The sequence below is a fragment of the Macaca nemestrina genome, chromosome 1 (genome assembly GCF_043159975.1).
Source record: "Macaca nemestrina isolate mMacNem1 chromosome 1, mMacNem.hap1, whole genome shotgun sequence".
In the NCBI taxonomy this organism is placed as follows: Eukaryota; Metazoa; Chordata; class Mammalia; order Primates; family Cercopithecidae; genus Macaca; species Macaca nemestrina.
In genome coordinates, this window is record NC_092125.1 from 124366875 (window position 1) to 124381266 (window position 14392).

Sequence of the window (14392 nt, forward strand, 5' to 3'; positions counted from 1 at the left end):
AACTTTTATATTAGAAAAATAGCTATGTTATCTAACATTAATACAGATAATATAGAGAAAAACTCAGAAACCAAGATTCGACCAGAATGCAAATAAAAATACAATAGAAAATACAATAACAATATTTAAGAAAAAAACAGTATCATCACTATCACAAGTGTCTGTATCTTAAAACTACCAAATTAGTTTAAACATAAAATTTCAGAAAACTAATTTTCATTTTTATTAGTGTACTCAAGTAGTGAATCTTAGCTGACAAATACCAGTTTGGATTTAGAAATCATGATATCAAATAACATTTATAATGTATGTAAAACATAACACACACCATAAATGATAGAGATACAGTAAGATGATTCCTTGATAGAAAAACTATTTCATTTTTCATTTAGGTTTTTATTTGACATTACTTTTAAAGTAAATATGTTTATGCCAAGATTAACTCAGTAGAAGGTACCAAAATGGTAAAACTATGCCTGTTGCTCTCAACAGCCATCCTATTTAGTTTTCTAGTGTTCCAATCTTCTAAAATACATTATGTTGATAAGACACAGACTTTTGAATGTATGATTCAGAACAATTATAGCCTAACAATTTTGAATATGGTTTCTCCTTCAATAAATTATGATAGTGAGCCTGATATTTACTTTTAAAAGTAAAAGGGTCAAATTCCATGTGTTTAAATGTAGCTCTGCTGTACACATAGTTAAGGAAGCAAACACACCAAAAATGCTCCAAAGCAATCAAATTACGCTTTAATTTACAAGGTCAACATATCTGTGAAAGACTATAACTGTAGGAATAAGAGAAGGATAAAGTCTCTGAATAGAAAAGGTTACAGGGGCTTTTGGATTTCCGGTGCCTATATAAATCATTAAATGCTCATATTCTATCCTGTTTGTATATGCCCTTCATATGCCCTTCAAGATATACTTGCTTGTATGTATCATTCTCAATTGGTAGTAGATCATATGCCATTGCCTGAAAGGTCAGTTCATGCAGGACAGTGGACACAGGATCAAAGCCACGATCAATTATTAAGAGCTGTGAATGAGTTTTACCCTAGAATAACAAGATAAAATCATCTTAAGCAGCTTCAATTTCTTAGTGTGAACATATTTTTAATATCTTAGAATACAAAGCAGGCTTTTCCTAAGTTCTATCCCTTTTCCCCACCAAAAACATACAACAAAACAAAACAAATGGTTAATTGTCTTAAGAATGTGAAGTTATAATAACACAAAGAAAAATCCGAGTAGCATGAGAGAAAAAATGAAGACTACATAACTAAAAGCTTTTGTAATTAGAGTAAGAGGGTACATTTAATAACATGGGTTTGAACTGCGTGGGTACACTTAACACTCAGTTTTTTCAACTAAATAACAGATAGAAAATACAGTATTCGCAGGATGTGAAAGCTGCATGTACGAAGGGCTGACTTTCCAGATATGTAGGTTTTGCTGGGCTGATGCAGGACTTGAGTATGTGTGGATTTTGGTATACACAGGAGGTCCTGGAACCAACCCTCCTGTGTTTCCCAAGGGACAACTGTATAATAACCTGAAAGTTCCTTTTAAAAAAGTAACATTTTGTTTGCACTAAATCTATTTTCTTATGAATTGAGTTCCAAAAAGCATAAATTATGAATGGTAGCTACTACTTGAGCTCTATGTATTAGACATTTTACTAAACAAAAATACATGGATTATTTCATCAAATTCTTTTAATAATCCTGTGAGACAGGCATTATCATCTCCAGTTGACCATGAGGGCACTGCAGCCTGAAATGAAGTAACTTGCCCAAATCACACAGGTAGTATGAGGCAGAATGGAGATTCAAATGCAGGTTTGCTCCAACGTCTGTGCTCTTAACCGTTATGCTATTTTAAAAGACTGTACTGATACCAACTAAGATGATAAATCACAATGAAAGCCTTGTTATCATTAATTTGCAAACATCACTAAACTGAATAATAGTGCTGGAAACATATTGTTAATGTCAGTATCTTCCATACTTCATTTTAAAAAGTAATAAATTCTTTGGATTATTATTCAAAGCAATAACAAATAACTATAACTCATTATACAAACATTTTCTATTTATTTACATATAACAGGTATATTTTATAGGCTATGTTTTTAAAATATTTTAAAATTAAGCACATTCATTTAATTAAATTTTGAGACAGTATGATATGGTGGTTCAGAGCACAGCCTTGGAAATCAGCCAGGTCTGAATTTGAGTCTAGCTTTGATCACAATCTTGCAGTACAAGTTTGGACAAAATGCTTATCTTGTTTATATGGCAGTATTCTCTTTGTAAAATGAAACACAATTATGGAATCTTTGCCTTATAAGATTATTGTAAAGGTTAAATATAATCATACCATGAAACACAGCACAGCAAGCCCTCAAAAATGTGAACTATGAAGCTTCAGAAATATAAATAGGAAAAAGTGCAATATAAGTTCTATAGCAGGCTTAGGGCTTATGACAGCATGTGGGAGGAAGCATCACTTGGCCTGAAGAGTCAGGAAAGCCTTCAAAAATGAGGTGACACTTTATCACTTTATCAGGTGTCCCTGAATAAAGGAAAGGTATCAAGTATTTGAAGGATGATTAATTTTCCAGGCAGAAAGAATGGAAAGGACAAGTTTAATTTTTATGGATTTTGCTCTTTTTCCACTGAACACATGAAGGACTAAAAGCATATTTGATTGTATATCTCTTCATTCAACAAACATTTATTCACTACCGACTATGTGTACTAAGCCATTCTGCCTTCAAAACTACAACCAGAATAACAGCCTTCACTAGGCCTCTAAACCAAAAACAGGTAACTTTTAAGGTAACTAACCTAACATCTAAGTTTATATCTTCCATTCCAGCCACATCATTTAATTGTGGATTTTGCCTTTTTCTCTATTGCCTCTACCTGAAGAATCCTGTTTTCCATGCAATAAACTCCCTCTTTATCATGTTATGCTCATTCTTCAAGCTAAAGGGCCTTTCCTCTTGGGATGCCTTCCAACACTCCAGTTTAGAAGAAGATAAGCCTGGGACTATATTCCCATTATACTCTCTGTATTCTTCTTATTATATTCCACTTATTACACAGTATTCTAATTGGTGGTTTCCTGGCACAACTCCTCTTCTAAACTAGCAATAGTTCCTTTTCTTCATTCTCCAGCTACTGTAATATGGCTTCCTAGCCCTCTGGCACCACCTCTGTCAGTCTCCTCAAGCTCTTCATTCTCTCACCCATATGTAAATGCTGGTTTTTCCCAGATTTCAACCTTAGTCTTTGATTATATTATCTCCATAGGATAACAACAGCTGCCATTTATTAAATTCCCATTGGTGCCAAATACACTTACATACTAACTTAATCCTCACACCGCCTAGCAAGGTATATATTACTTCATCTATTTCATAGATGGAAAAACAAACTCAAGGTCACAGAGCTGGTGATAATAGGAATTCCCACATTTATTAAATGTTTACTCAATGGCAAGCATTACTGTAAGGACTTTGCATGTATTAACTCACTTAATCATAACTTTTAAAATAGGTATTCTTTTATTATTCCCATTTTATAGAAAAGAAAATGTAGTTACATAGAAGTTACATAATTTGCCCAAATAGACGTTAACTATGAATTAAATGGCAGAACTAGATTTGGGCACAGTGCTGACTTCAAAATCTGTTAGTTAATAGAGTCCCCTCTAAACCATGCCATCTATTAAGGTTTGCCAACTGTGTATGTTAACGATTCTCAAATCAGTATTGAAGATCTATGTTAATGACTCCCAAATCAATACTAGAAAATGAATGAGCAAGTTTCTTTGGCTTACAAAGAAATAAGACAGACTTTATGCATAGTCACTATTTGCCTTGCATACATTACCTTTATTAGGCTCTTTTCATCAATCTTGTAGTAGTCTTCAAGCTTTTTTTCAACAAGCTGTGCAAGTTTACTGGCATTATCTAGAGGTTTACTAGACATGGAAAAAAAGGTCCAACAATTATCTTTCTTTCAGTATATACTTTATAATATCATGAAGTTTAATTCTAAAATTAAACCATAGAATTTTAAAAATGTTTACAAAATGAAAAATTATTTTATAAACATGTAAAAGTTCAGATAATATATCAAATAATGTTATATCGATATATTTGGAATTTACAAGGACAAATCTTATATCTGCTTCAGATTTTTTAATATAAAGGAAATAAAATATTACATGTAAAGCTGCAGTTCCTTTTATTTTGCTCCTAAGTCCTGGTCCTCTCCCATACCCCTGCCTCAAACCAAGACAACCAGTGTCATTAATTTCATGTATATTCTCCCTCCAGTCATTTCTGTTTTTTTTTGTGTGTGTGTGTGTTTGTGTATGTGTGTGTGTTTGAGATGTATCTACATTGACATTGACACACATATCGGATTTATTCATTTTATCTCCTATATAGTATTCCATCATGATTATACTGGATTTTATGTATTGATTTCTCTAAAGATGGACATATGAGTCATTCTTATTATACTATTATAAACACTGAAACAAACATTGGTATATATGTATCTAGGTATATTACATGTACATGTTTCTCTAGGTATATTACACGTAAAAATATAATTTCTGGGTCATACAGCATATACGTACTTTTTTCAATATTATCAATTACTCTACAAATTAGTTGATCAACATCCCTCCCACTAGCAGTGTGAGATTTGCCCACATGCTAACATCATCAACTTTCCAATGTCTTTTGCATAAAATCTTGTATATCATTATCTTCTAAAATAACACTGTACCCTAAATTGTAACTTCAGGACCAGTGGTATTAGTGTAACTTCCAAATCTACAAGAAAAATGCTGAAAAACAGCTCTGTAAGAGAAGTTGAAGAGGAAATAAAAAAAGGAAAGATGTTCCACGTTCATGGATTGGAAGTACAAATATTGTTAAAATGTCCATACTACCCAAAGTTATCTACAGATTCAATGCAATCCCTATCAAAATATCAATGACATTCTTCACAGAAATAAAAAAAAATTAAAATGTAGATGGAACCCCAAAAGACCCAGAATAGCCAAAGCTATCCTAAGCAAAAAGAACAAAACTGCAGAAATCACATTACCTGGCTTCAAATATACTACAGGGCTATAGTAACCAAAACAGCAAGGTACTGGCATAAAGACAGACATAGAGACTAATGGAACAGAATATAGAACCCAGAAACAAATCATACATCTACCATTAACTCAATTTCAACAAAGGTGCCAAGAACATACATTGGGGAAAGGATAGTCTCTTCAATCAATGGTGCTGGGAAAAATGGATATCCATATGCAGAAGAATGAAACTAGACCCCTATCTCTTGCCATATACAAAAATCAAATAAAAATGGATTAAAGAGTTAAATCTAAGACCTCAGACTATGAAACTACCACAAGAAAACATTGGGGAAACTCTCTAGGACACTGAACTGGGCAGATTTCTCTGTGGGACATTCTTGAGTAACACCCCATAAGCACAGGCAACCAAAGCAAAAATGGACAAATGGAATCACATCAAGTTAAAAAGCTTCTGCACAATAAACAATCAACAAAGTGAAGAGACAACCCACAGAATGGAAGAGAATATTTGCAAACTACCTATCTGACAAAAAATTAATTAAGAATAGATATGGAGCACAAATAACTCCATAGGAAAAAATAATCTGATTTAAAAATGGGCGAAAGATCTGGATATTTCTCAAAAGAAGACATACAAATGGCAAACAGGTATATGAAAAGGTGCTCATACACATAATTAATTATCAGAGAAATGCAAATCAAAACTATAATGAGATATCATTTCACCTCAGTTATAATGGCTTTTATTCAAGAGACAGGCAATATAAACACATGCTGGCGAGAATATGGAGAAAAGAGAACCCTCATACACTGTTGGTGAGAATGTAAATTAGTATATTTACTAAGGAGAACAATGTGGAGGTTCCTCAAAAAACTAAACAGAGAACTACCATGTGATCCAGCAATCTCACTGCTAAATATATATGTCCAAAAGAAAGGAAATCTGTATATCAATCTGTACTCCATGTTACTGTAGCACTATTCACAACAGCCAAGATTTGGAAGCAACATATGAATGGATAAAGAAAATGTGGCACATTGACAGAATGGAGTACTATTCAGCCATAAAAAAGAATGGATCCTGACATTTACAACAACATAGATGGAACTGGCGGTCACCATGTTAAGCGAAATAAGCCAGGCACAGAAAGAACATTTCTCATGTTCTCACTTGCTTCTGGGAGCTAAAAGTGAAAACAATTGAACTCATGGAGAAAGTAGAAAGATGGTTACCAGAGGCTGGAAAGGGGCAGGAGTGGTGGTCAAGGGTTTAGTGGAGATGGGTAATGGGTACAAAATTATAGGTAGAATGAGTAAGATCTAGTATTTGATAGCACAACAGCGTGACTACAGTACATTTAAAAATAACTAAGAGTATAATTGGATTGTTTTTAACACAAAGAAAGGATAAATGCTTGAGGTGATAGATACCCCGTTTACCCTGATGTGACTATTATGCATTGTATGTCTGTATCAAAATATGTCATGTACCCCATAAATATATACACCTACTATGTATCCACAAAAATTAAGAAAAAAGAGAGAGAAAGAAAAAGGCTCTTCACCAGCACACCAACCTCGAAAATGGGAGGTCTTATTGTGAGGGCTTCAAAGTTTTACAGAATCTTTAGGTCTTATACCTTAAAAACAAATAATGCTCACGCCTGTAATCCCAGCACTTTGGGAGGCCGAAGCAGGTGGATCATGAGGTCAGGAGATCGAGACCATCCTGGCTAACATGGTGAAACCCCGTCTCCACTAAAAAATACAAAAAAATTAGCCGGGTGTGGTGGCAGGCGCCTGTTGTCCCAGCTACTTGGGAGGCTGAGGTAGGAGAATGGCATGAAGCCAGGAGGCAGAGTTTGCAGCGAGCCAAGATCATGCCATTGCACTCCAGCCTGGGCGACAGAGCACGACTCTGTCTTTAATAAATAAATAAATAAATAAATAAATAAATAAATAAAGCAACATCTATAAAGGGTAATTCATTAAACTCTTTGTACAATATTTTCAAAAGAAAGAAATTTCATTTTAAAATTATACTTTAAAGTCGATAAAGTGTAAAGGAATATTTTGTGAAAGCAGGTAGAATTTTAAAAGACAGGATTACAGATTATTTATTAGCGTAACTCAAAACTAGCCCCTATGTGAGCAACACAATTATAAATTGGCTATGTTTTCTCATTTCCCTGAACATAACCAATCACCAACAGCAGAAGCTTCAACAGTTACTAAACTCTTACCAGGAGCCAAACCACTTAGCTCAGCTCCACTGAGTCCAGAATGTAATTAGCACATCTCTTATAAGAAAAAGGTAATCCCAGCACTTTGGGAGGCAGAGGCAGGCGGATTGCTTGAGCCCAGGAGTTTGAGACCAGCCTGGGCAACATGGAGAGATCCCATCTCAAAAAAAAAAAAAAAAAAGTAAGAAAAAGAATGTTTCTAATACCCAAGGTATGAATAAAAAGCTTGTTTGGTAATACCTGACTTGAGGAGATCACTTAATCTCCCAGGAGATCACTATACTTTTTCTAAGTATTCATAGTGGAATTTTCAAATGGTAAGTGAAGAGTAATGTGACTTAAAGTACTACATGAATTTAAAATCAAACAGTTCAGCCAGCTAACTTGACAAATGCCAATGTTCAAATTAAAGGACTTTTTAAAAGACAAATGAGTAATAACACTTATTACAAGTAGTGCAATATATTTATTACCATATTTATTAGTGAGGAATACTTTATAGATATTAATTCATTTAACTCTAAAAACAACTGTATAAGGTAGGTATTATTTAATCATTCTTATTTCATAGATAAGGAAACTGAGGTGAGAGGATCACACATGAACTAGCAGACCAAAATTAAAACTAAAACTGCCTGACACACACAACAAACAACATGGATGACTCTCAGAAAACAATGCTGAGCAAAGTCGTCAAAAACAAAAAATATCATGTGGTTCCATTTCTACCAGTTCAAAATCAGGCAAAATTAAACTATACGTTAAAAGTCAGATGGCAGTCATCTCTAGGGAAGAAAAGGGGACGGGAGAGCTGGGAGGGATCATGAGAGAGGCCTCTGAGATGCTGTTAATGTTCTATTTTTTTTTTGATCTTGGTAGGGTTAGATGGATATGTTCATTTTGGAATGAATTATCATGCCATATCTAGCAGGTCCTCAAATAATGTCATTTTGTTCGTCATCTCATTATAATGCTGAGGAAAAAAAAAAAAAAATAGATTCCTGGCTGGGGCCACTGTCTGTACGGCATTGGCATGATCGCTCCATGTCTGCATGGGTTTTCTCCTGGTACTCCGGTTTCCTCCCACATCCCAAAGATGTGCAGCATGTTTGGTTAACTGGCATGTCTAAATTGTCCCAGTCCGAGTGAGTGTGGATGTGTGTAGTGTGCCCTGCAGTGGGATGGTATCCTAATCTGGGTGCGTTCCTGCCTTGTGCCATGAGCTGCTGGGATGAGCTCTGGTCATCCTTCTAATGAGCCTGAACTAGAATAACTGGGCAAATAATGATCTCGTTTTTATTAATCTTTCTTAAATGTACATACAGTCATATTTCTTTCAATGTTTAATATTAGAAGTGTTTCAGGTCTTTATGCAGAAGTTTGGTGACATTACATAACCAAGGAACTTAATTCTTGTTTATATCAATTATCCTATGGTAAGATTGGTTTTGTCAGTTTCCAAGAATCCATCAACGACATTAAGTGAGGACTTACTATATAGACAATTTATGCACTTTACAGTAAACTTCATTTTTAAAAACAAGTATATAAGTCCAAGTATATACTACTAAAGTTAAATTTTACCTCTTTAAAAAAACCCCAAAATTTATTTAGAATAGGCACTGAGATTAGATACTTAGACATTGTAACAGGTATCCAGAGAATATGGCCATTTAGATTTGCTGGTGATTTAATGAAAAGCATTAACTGTAACACTGTATTCCCTATGTGACTATAAAGACATTTCCTCTAAGCATTCCTTAAAGTGATGAAAAACTGTCTGTAAAATGTACCGAATTTAGGCTCTGAAATTCAGTAACAGAAGCTATTTGCTATTCTGAAATTTAAACCACAAGCTTTAAATCTCCTATATGTACAGCATGGTAATTATGCAAAGGAAATAAATTTTGTAAACCAATCTGCAAAGGTACAGAGACATTACTTACCTCTATAGCGAATGGTAAATAGGAAGCATAACATGTGCAGATGCTGAGGGTCCTACCTTTTATATCTTACTCCGGGATTTTCATCCAAGGTGGCACACACTGTAACTATCTGGTCAGCCATTGCTTCCATAATGGCATCTTTTCCCTTTGCATTACCAGGGTCTGGACTATAACAGTAATAGAATGCATCTGGTACATCAAGAGTATACACCTAAGACAAAAAAACTCACTGTCAATCTGGAGACCTGATAAAAAAAATTTTATATATATATATATATATATACACACACACACACACACACACACACACACACACATCAAGAAAATGTGGCAACTATTTGGGGCAGTTAAAAAAATGCTTGCACTAACCATGCTGTTTCCTGCAACAACTGTGTCTTTACCTTAATCAAATCTCATTTTCTCTGTCATCTTGATTTCATCCTTTCTTTCTCACTCTCCTTTCCTGCTTACTCTCTCTCCTTCAATCTTGTTTCATATACAGATTGTACTGTCTGCTTTTTACTACCCGTGCAACAGGTGAAGGAATCTGAGGTAGTCAAACTAAAATAAAAATCTAACTCCCAGTACAAAGAAACACAACAGTACCAAAATCGGCCTATATATCAGACATAAATTAAAACCCTTAATCCATTAGACAGTAACCCAGAAATCTCCCATAGTTGATACAGTTCTTTAGCTTATACTCTTCATGTCCTTAAGAGACATACTTCCCCAAAAGACACGGCATTGTGCTAGACATAATGTAAATCTTACTATACGTATGTACAGCAAAACCTCAGATACATTCATTCAATTAACAAAATAATTTACTTATGCACAAAGAACTGGATTAGAGGATTTGGAGGATATAAAAGCAGGAGCTCCCTAAATTGTATTGAGAGTTCCCCATTAAACTAAGTTTTGTTGTTTTTTAAACAATGACAATTTCTCTTAAACTATGAAAATTTATTGTAAGTAAAAGTAGGCAAGTAATTATAGGTTAAGTAATGAATTATGAATAAATGTCTTGCATTTCCTTTTACACACAGTCATTCATTTCTCTGGACATAACCCAGCACCAACAACAGCAGCCTGAACATAGATAAAAATTTAGCTGTGGCTCACCCACTTATCTCTTTCCTGCTCAAAGGCTAGGATGCTGTATTAACAGTTAACAAGCACCCCACACTTGAATTGTGGCTTCCTCATAGTGTAATATCCCACAGCAGGAGATAACATATTTGTTCAAAAACTTTTACTGCACAGTCGCCCAAGGCTTCTCCCTCCCACCCACTGATACCAGGTTTGGCCGTGGTCATGTGTAGGTTTGTTTTTGTCTTTGTTTTTTAAGATGAGGATTTACTCTGTCACCCAGACTGGAGTGCAGTGGCATGGTTATAGCTCACTGAAGCCTTGATGTCCTGGGCTCAAGCGATCCTCCCGCCTCAGCCTCCCATGCAGCTAGGACCACAGGTATGTGCCACCATACCTGGCTAATTCCTTTGTTAAGTTTCTTTGCAGAGACAAGGCCTCACTTTGTTGCCCAGGCTGGTCTAGTACTCCTGGGCTCAAGCGATCCTTCCGCCTCGGCCTCCTAAAGTGCTGGGATTACAGATGTGAGCCACTGTGCTCGGCCTGGAATGTATGTAGAAGATACACGTGCTACTTCCCAGCAGAAGCTTTAAAAGCCATTGTATGGCTCCACTATTTTCTCTTTTCCCTTGGCTATGTCCCAGACTAGCCCTTCAGCCTCAGTACTAGAAAGTAGAGGATGTAGAGCAAAGCCCCAGCCAAACAACGATGAACAACACAAATGAGAAATAAACCTTTGTTGTTGTAATGCACTGAGATCTGGGGGGTTCCTACCACAAATTAATCTAAGCTAATACCCCAATGTACCAAAGATAATCTGGGGGCTGGTTCTCATTCTATACTCACATCTCCTCCATTTCCCTCTTCCTCTACCTCCTCCCCACTTTCCATCACCATCATTAAAAGTTTTTTAAGACTACTGCCACATGCTTTTTTCATCTTTATAAACCCATAATCAGCTCCTTAAATACAGATCCTGTCTTCCATCTACTCTTCATGAGGCTTGTGCCTGTCAGTCCTATGTCCAAGCTGTTGTAGGTGAACAGCAGAGAGGGGAGAAGCCAGCACCTTCCATATTTTATTACTGCTGCAATCTCCTTGGAGTACAACCTGTGGACTGTGTGATAGTTGGTGACATGTTAGAAACCGACACACAAGGAGGTCTCAATGCAAGGTTGAAAGCAAAAGTATGGATCAATAAAATTGGAATAGTGCCACTGAAGTCCTCCCCAGTTCCACATTACAGTTTTTTGGTGCTAGAGTTACCTGATCTCTTACAAAGTATAGACAAACTATAGACTGCAAAATCAGTATGCCATTTTAAAGCACCTAAAAGGGCATGGTTATGAATGTTAAGAGTCAATTTGTAGGGTTTGAGCTAAGAAAAGGCTTTCTGCTTACTATGGTCCAGCTCTAAGAATAATTTTACTTATGATTTAAGAGCCAACATTGTGAAGGTCCTCCCAACTCAACTGCTTTTTAGTTTTGACAACTAACCACTGACTGGTATTTACATCTGAAATTTCAGACTGCATTAATCCAAGTCAGCAGTGTGGCCCAGAAAACTTGAGGAAATATATTCTTTGCTAGTCTGTGACTGAATATTTTAAAAATTATTTTATTAATCTTTTAGTATCTTGGTTCCATACCAAGCAGGATGCACAAATGTAACACATGGATGCACAAATGTAACGTATATGTTCTGGCTTAAAAACAGGTATTTTTAAAGAATACCTATTCTAAAACATAGAGACTTATCATAGCAACTGGGTATGGTTAATATGAAATAAGTACTAAGTCACATCCAAATCTAAGCAATTCATAGTGAAATTTTACATATTTTCTTTTTAAAACATAAGCCATATTTTTGTCTACTTTAGATACATACTTTTTTAATATTATGAATCTGATTTTCTTGCATGACCTTTTTTTTTCAGGGTTGGGGGCAATTTTTCTGCGGTGTGTACATAGCAAATAGATTTCTCCAGTTAAAAAAAAAAAGCTGTTAAAATCAGCCAGGCACGGTGGCTCATGCCTGTAATCCCAGCACTTTGGGAGGCCAAGGCGGACAGATCATTTGAGGTCAGGAGTTTGAGACTAACCTGGCCAACATAGTGAAACCCCGTTTCTACTAAAAATACAAAAAATTAGCTGGGCTTGGTGGCACATGCCTGTAATCCCAGCTACTCGGGAGGTTGAATCAGGAGAATCACTTGAGCCCAGTAGATGGAGGTTGAAGTGAGCCAAGATCACACCAACTGCACTCCAGCCTGGTGACAGAGTGAGAATCTGTTTCAAAAAAACAAAAAACAAACAAACAAAAAACGCCGGGAGCGTGGCTCACACCTATAATCCCTACACTTTGGGAGGCCGAGGAGGGTAGATCATTTGAGGTCAGGAGTTTGAGACCAGGCTGGTCAACATGGTGAAATCTCATCTCTACTAAAAGTACAAAATTTAGCCCGGCATTGGGGTACGTGCCTGTAATCCCAGCTACTCTGGAGGCTGAGGCAAGAGAACTGCTTGAACCTGGGAGGCGGAGGTTGCAGTGAGACAAGATTGCACCACTGCATTCCAGCCTGGACGATGGAATGAGATTCTGTCTCAAAAAAAAAAAAAAAAAAAAAATTAGCATGTGGTGCTTCTTTACCATGACATTTTCACAACTTTGCACAGCAAGCTTGTAGCTTTCTTGTAGTCTATGCCTCTTATGGAAATATTTTCACTATCTCTTCCCAGACACACAATGGGGTTAAGGGAACTAGACTGTCTTGCTGCAGATAAGTGCAAGCCGCATGGCACCAAAATTATTTTTCTTTTGTGGATCCACAAGAGGAAAATTCCCTTGGCGTGGGCCTACCCATGGAACCTCCTGTTTGTTTTCAACTGACAATGGTTTCACCCATGTGATGAACCTAATAGAAAACAAGGTTTTGTAGCATGACACTGGTACAAAAACAGACACGCAGTTCAATGGAACAGAATAGTGAGCCCAGATACAAGGCCGCACACCTACAGCCATCTGATCTTTGACAAAGCTGACAAAAACAATGTGGAAAGGACTCCCTATTCAATAAATGGTGCTGGGATAACTGGCTAGCTACATGCAGAAGACTGAAACTGGACCCCTTCCATACACCACATACAAAAATCAACTTGAGATGGATTAAAGACTTAAATGTAAAACTCAAAACTATAAAAACCCTGGAAGACAGCCTAGGCAGTACCATTCTGGACATAGGAATTGGCAAAGATTTCAAGACAAAGATGCCAAAAGCAATTGCAACAAAAGCAACGACTGACAAATGAAATCTAATTAAACTAAAGAGCTTCTGCGCAACAAAAGGAACTATCAACAGAGTAAACGGACAACCTATACAATGGGAGAAAATATTTGCAAACTATGCATCTGACAAAGGTCTAATATTCAGCATCTATAAGGAACTTAAATTTACAAGAAAAAAACCCATTAAAAAGTGGGCAAAGGATATGAACACTGTTCAAAAGACATATAGGTGACCCACAAGCATATGAAAAATGGCTCAAAATCACTGATCATTAAAGAAATGCAAATCAAAACCACAATGAGGTACTATCTCACACCAATCAGAATGGCTATTTTTAAAAAGTCAAAAAACAACAGATGCTGGTGAGGCCGCAGGAAAAAGGGAAGGCTAATATTCTGTTGGTGGGAATGTATATTAATTGAACCATTGTGGAAGACAGTGTGGTGATTCTTCAAAGACCTAAAAAACAGAACTACCATTTGACCCAGCAAACCCATTACTAGGTATATACCCAAAAGAATACAAATCTATCATAAGGACACATGCATGTATATGTTCACTGCAGCACTATTCACAATAGCAAAGACATGGAATCAACCTAAATGCCCATCAGTGGGAGACTGGATTAAAAAAAATTGGCATATATATATATATATACCACAGAATACTAAGCAGCCATAAAAAAG

At 36.1% G+C, this 14392-nt stretch overlaps 1 protein-coding gene across 3 annotated transcripts in view; it reads right to left on the bottom strand.

Moving 5' to 3' along the window:
* LOC105489225 (syntaxin binding protein 3) overlaps positions 1-14392 on the bottom strand; it is a 58933-nt gene that overhangs the window by 23393 nt on the left and 21148 nt on the right. For all 3 annotated transcript variants that reach the window (XR_011606843.1, XM_011753929.2, XM_011753930.3), the window contains exons 7-9: positions 9384-9538; positions 3908-3998; positions 938-1062 (exon numbers count right to left, since the gene is read on the bottom strand). Coding sequence is in view for 2 of the 3 variants with exons in the window: in XM_011753929.2 (XP_011752231.1) it covers positions 938-1062; positions 3908-3998; positions 9384-9538 (371 nt within the window). In the remaining variant the exon portion in view is untranslated. The remainder of the gene's footprint in view (positions 1-937; positions 1063-3907; positions 3999-9383; positions 9539-14392) is intronic.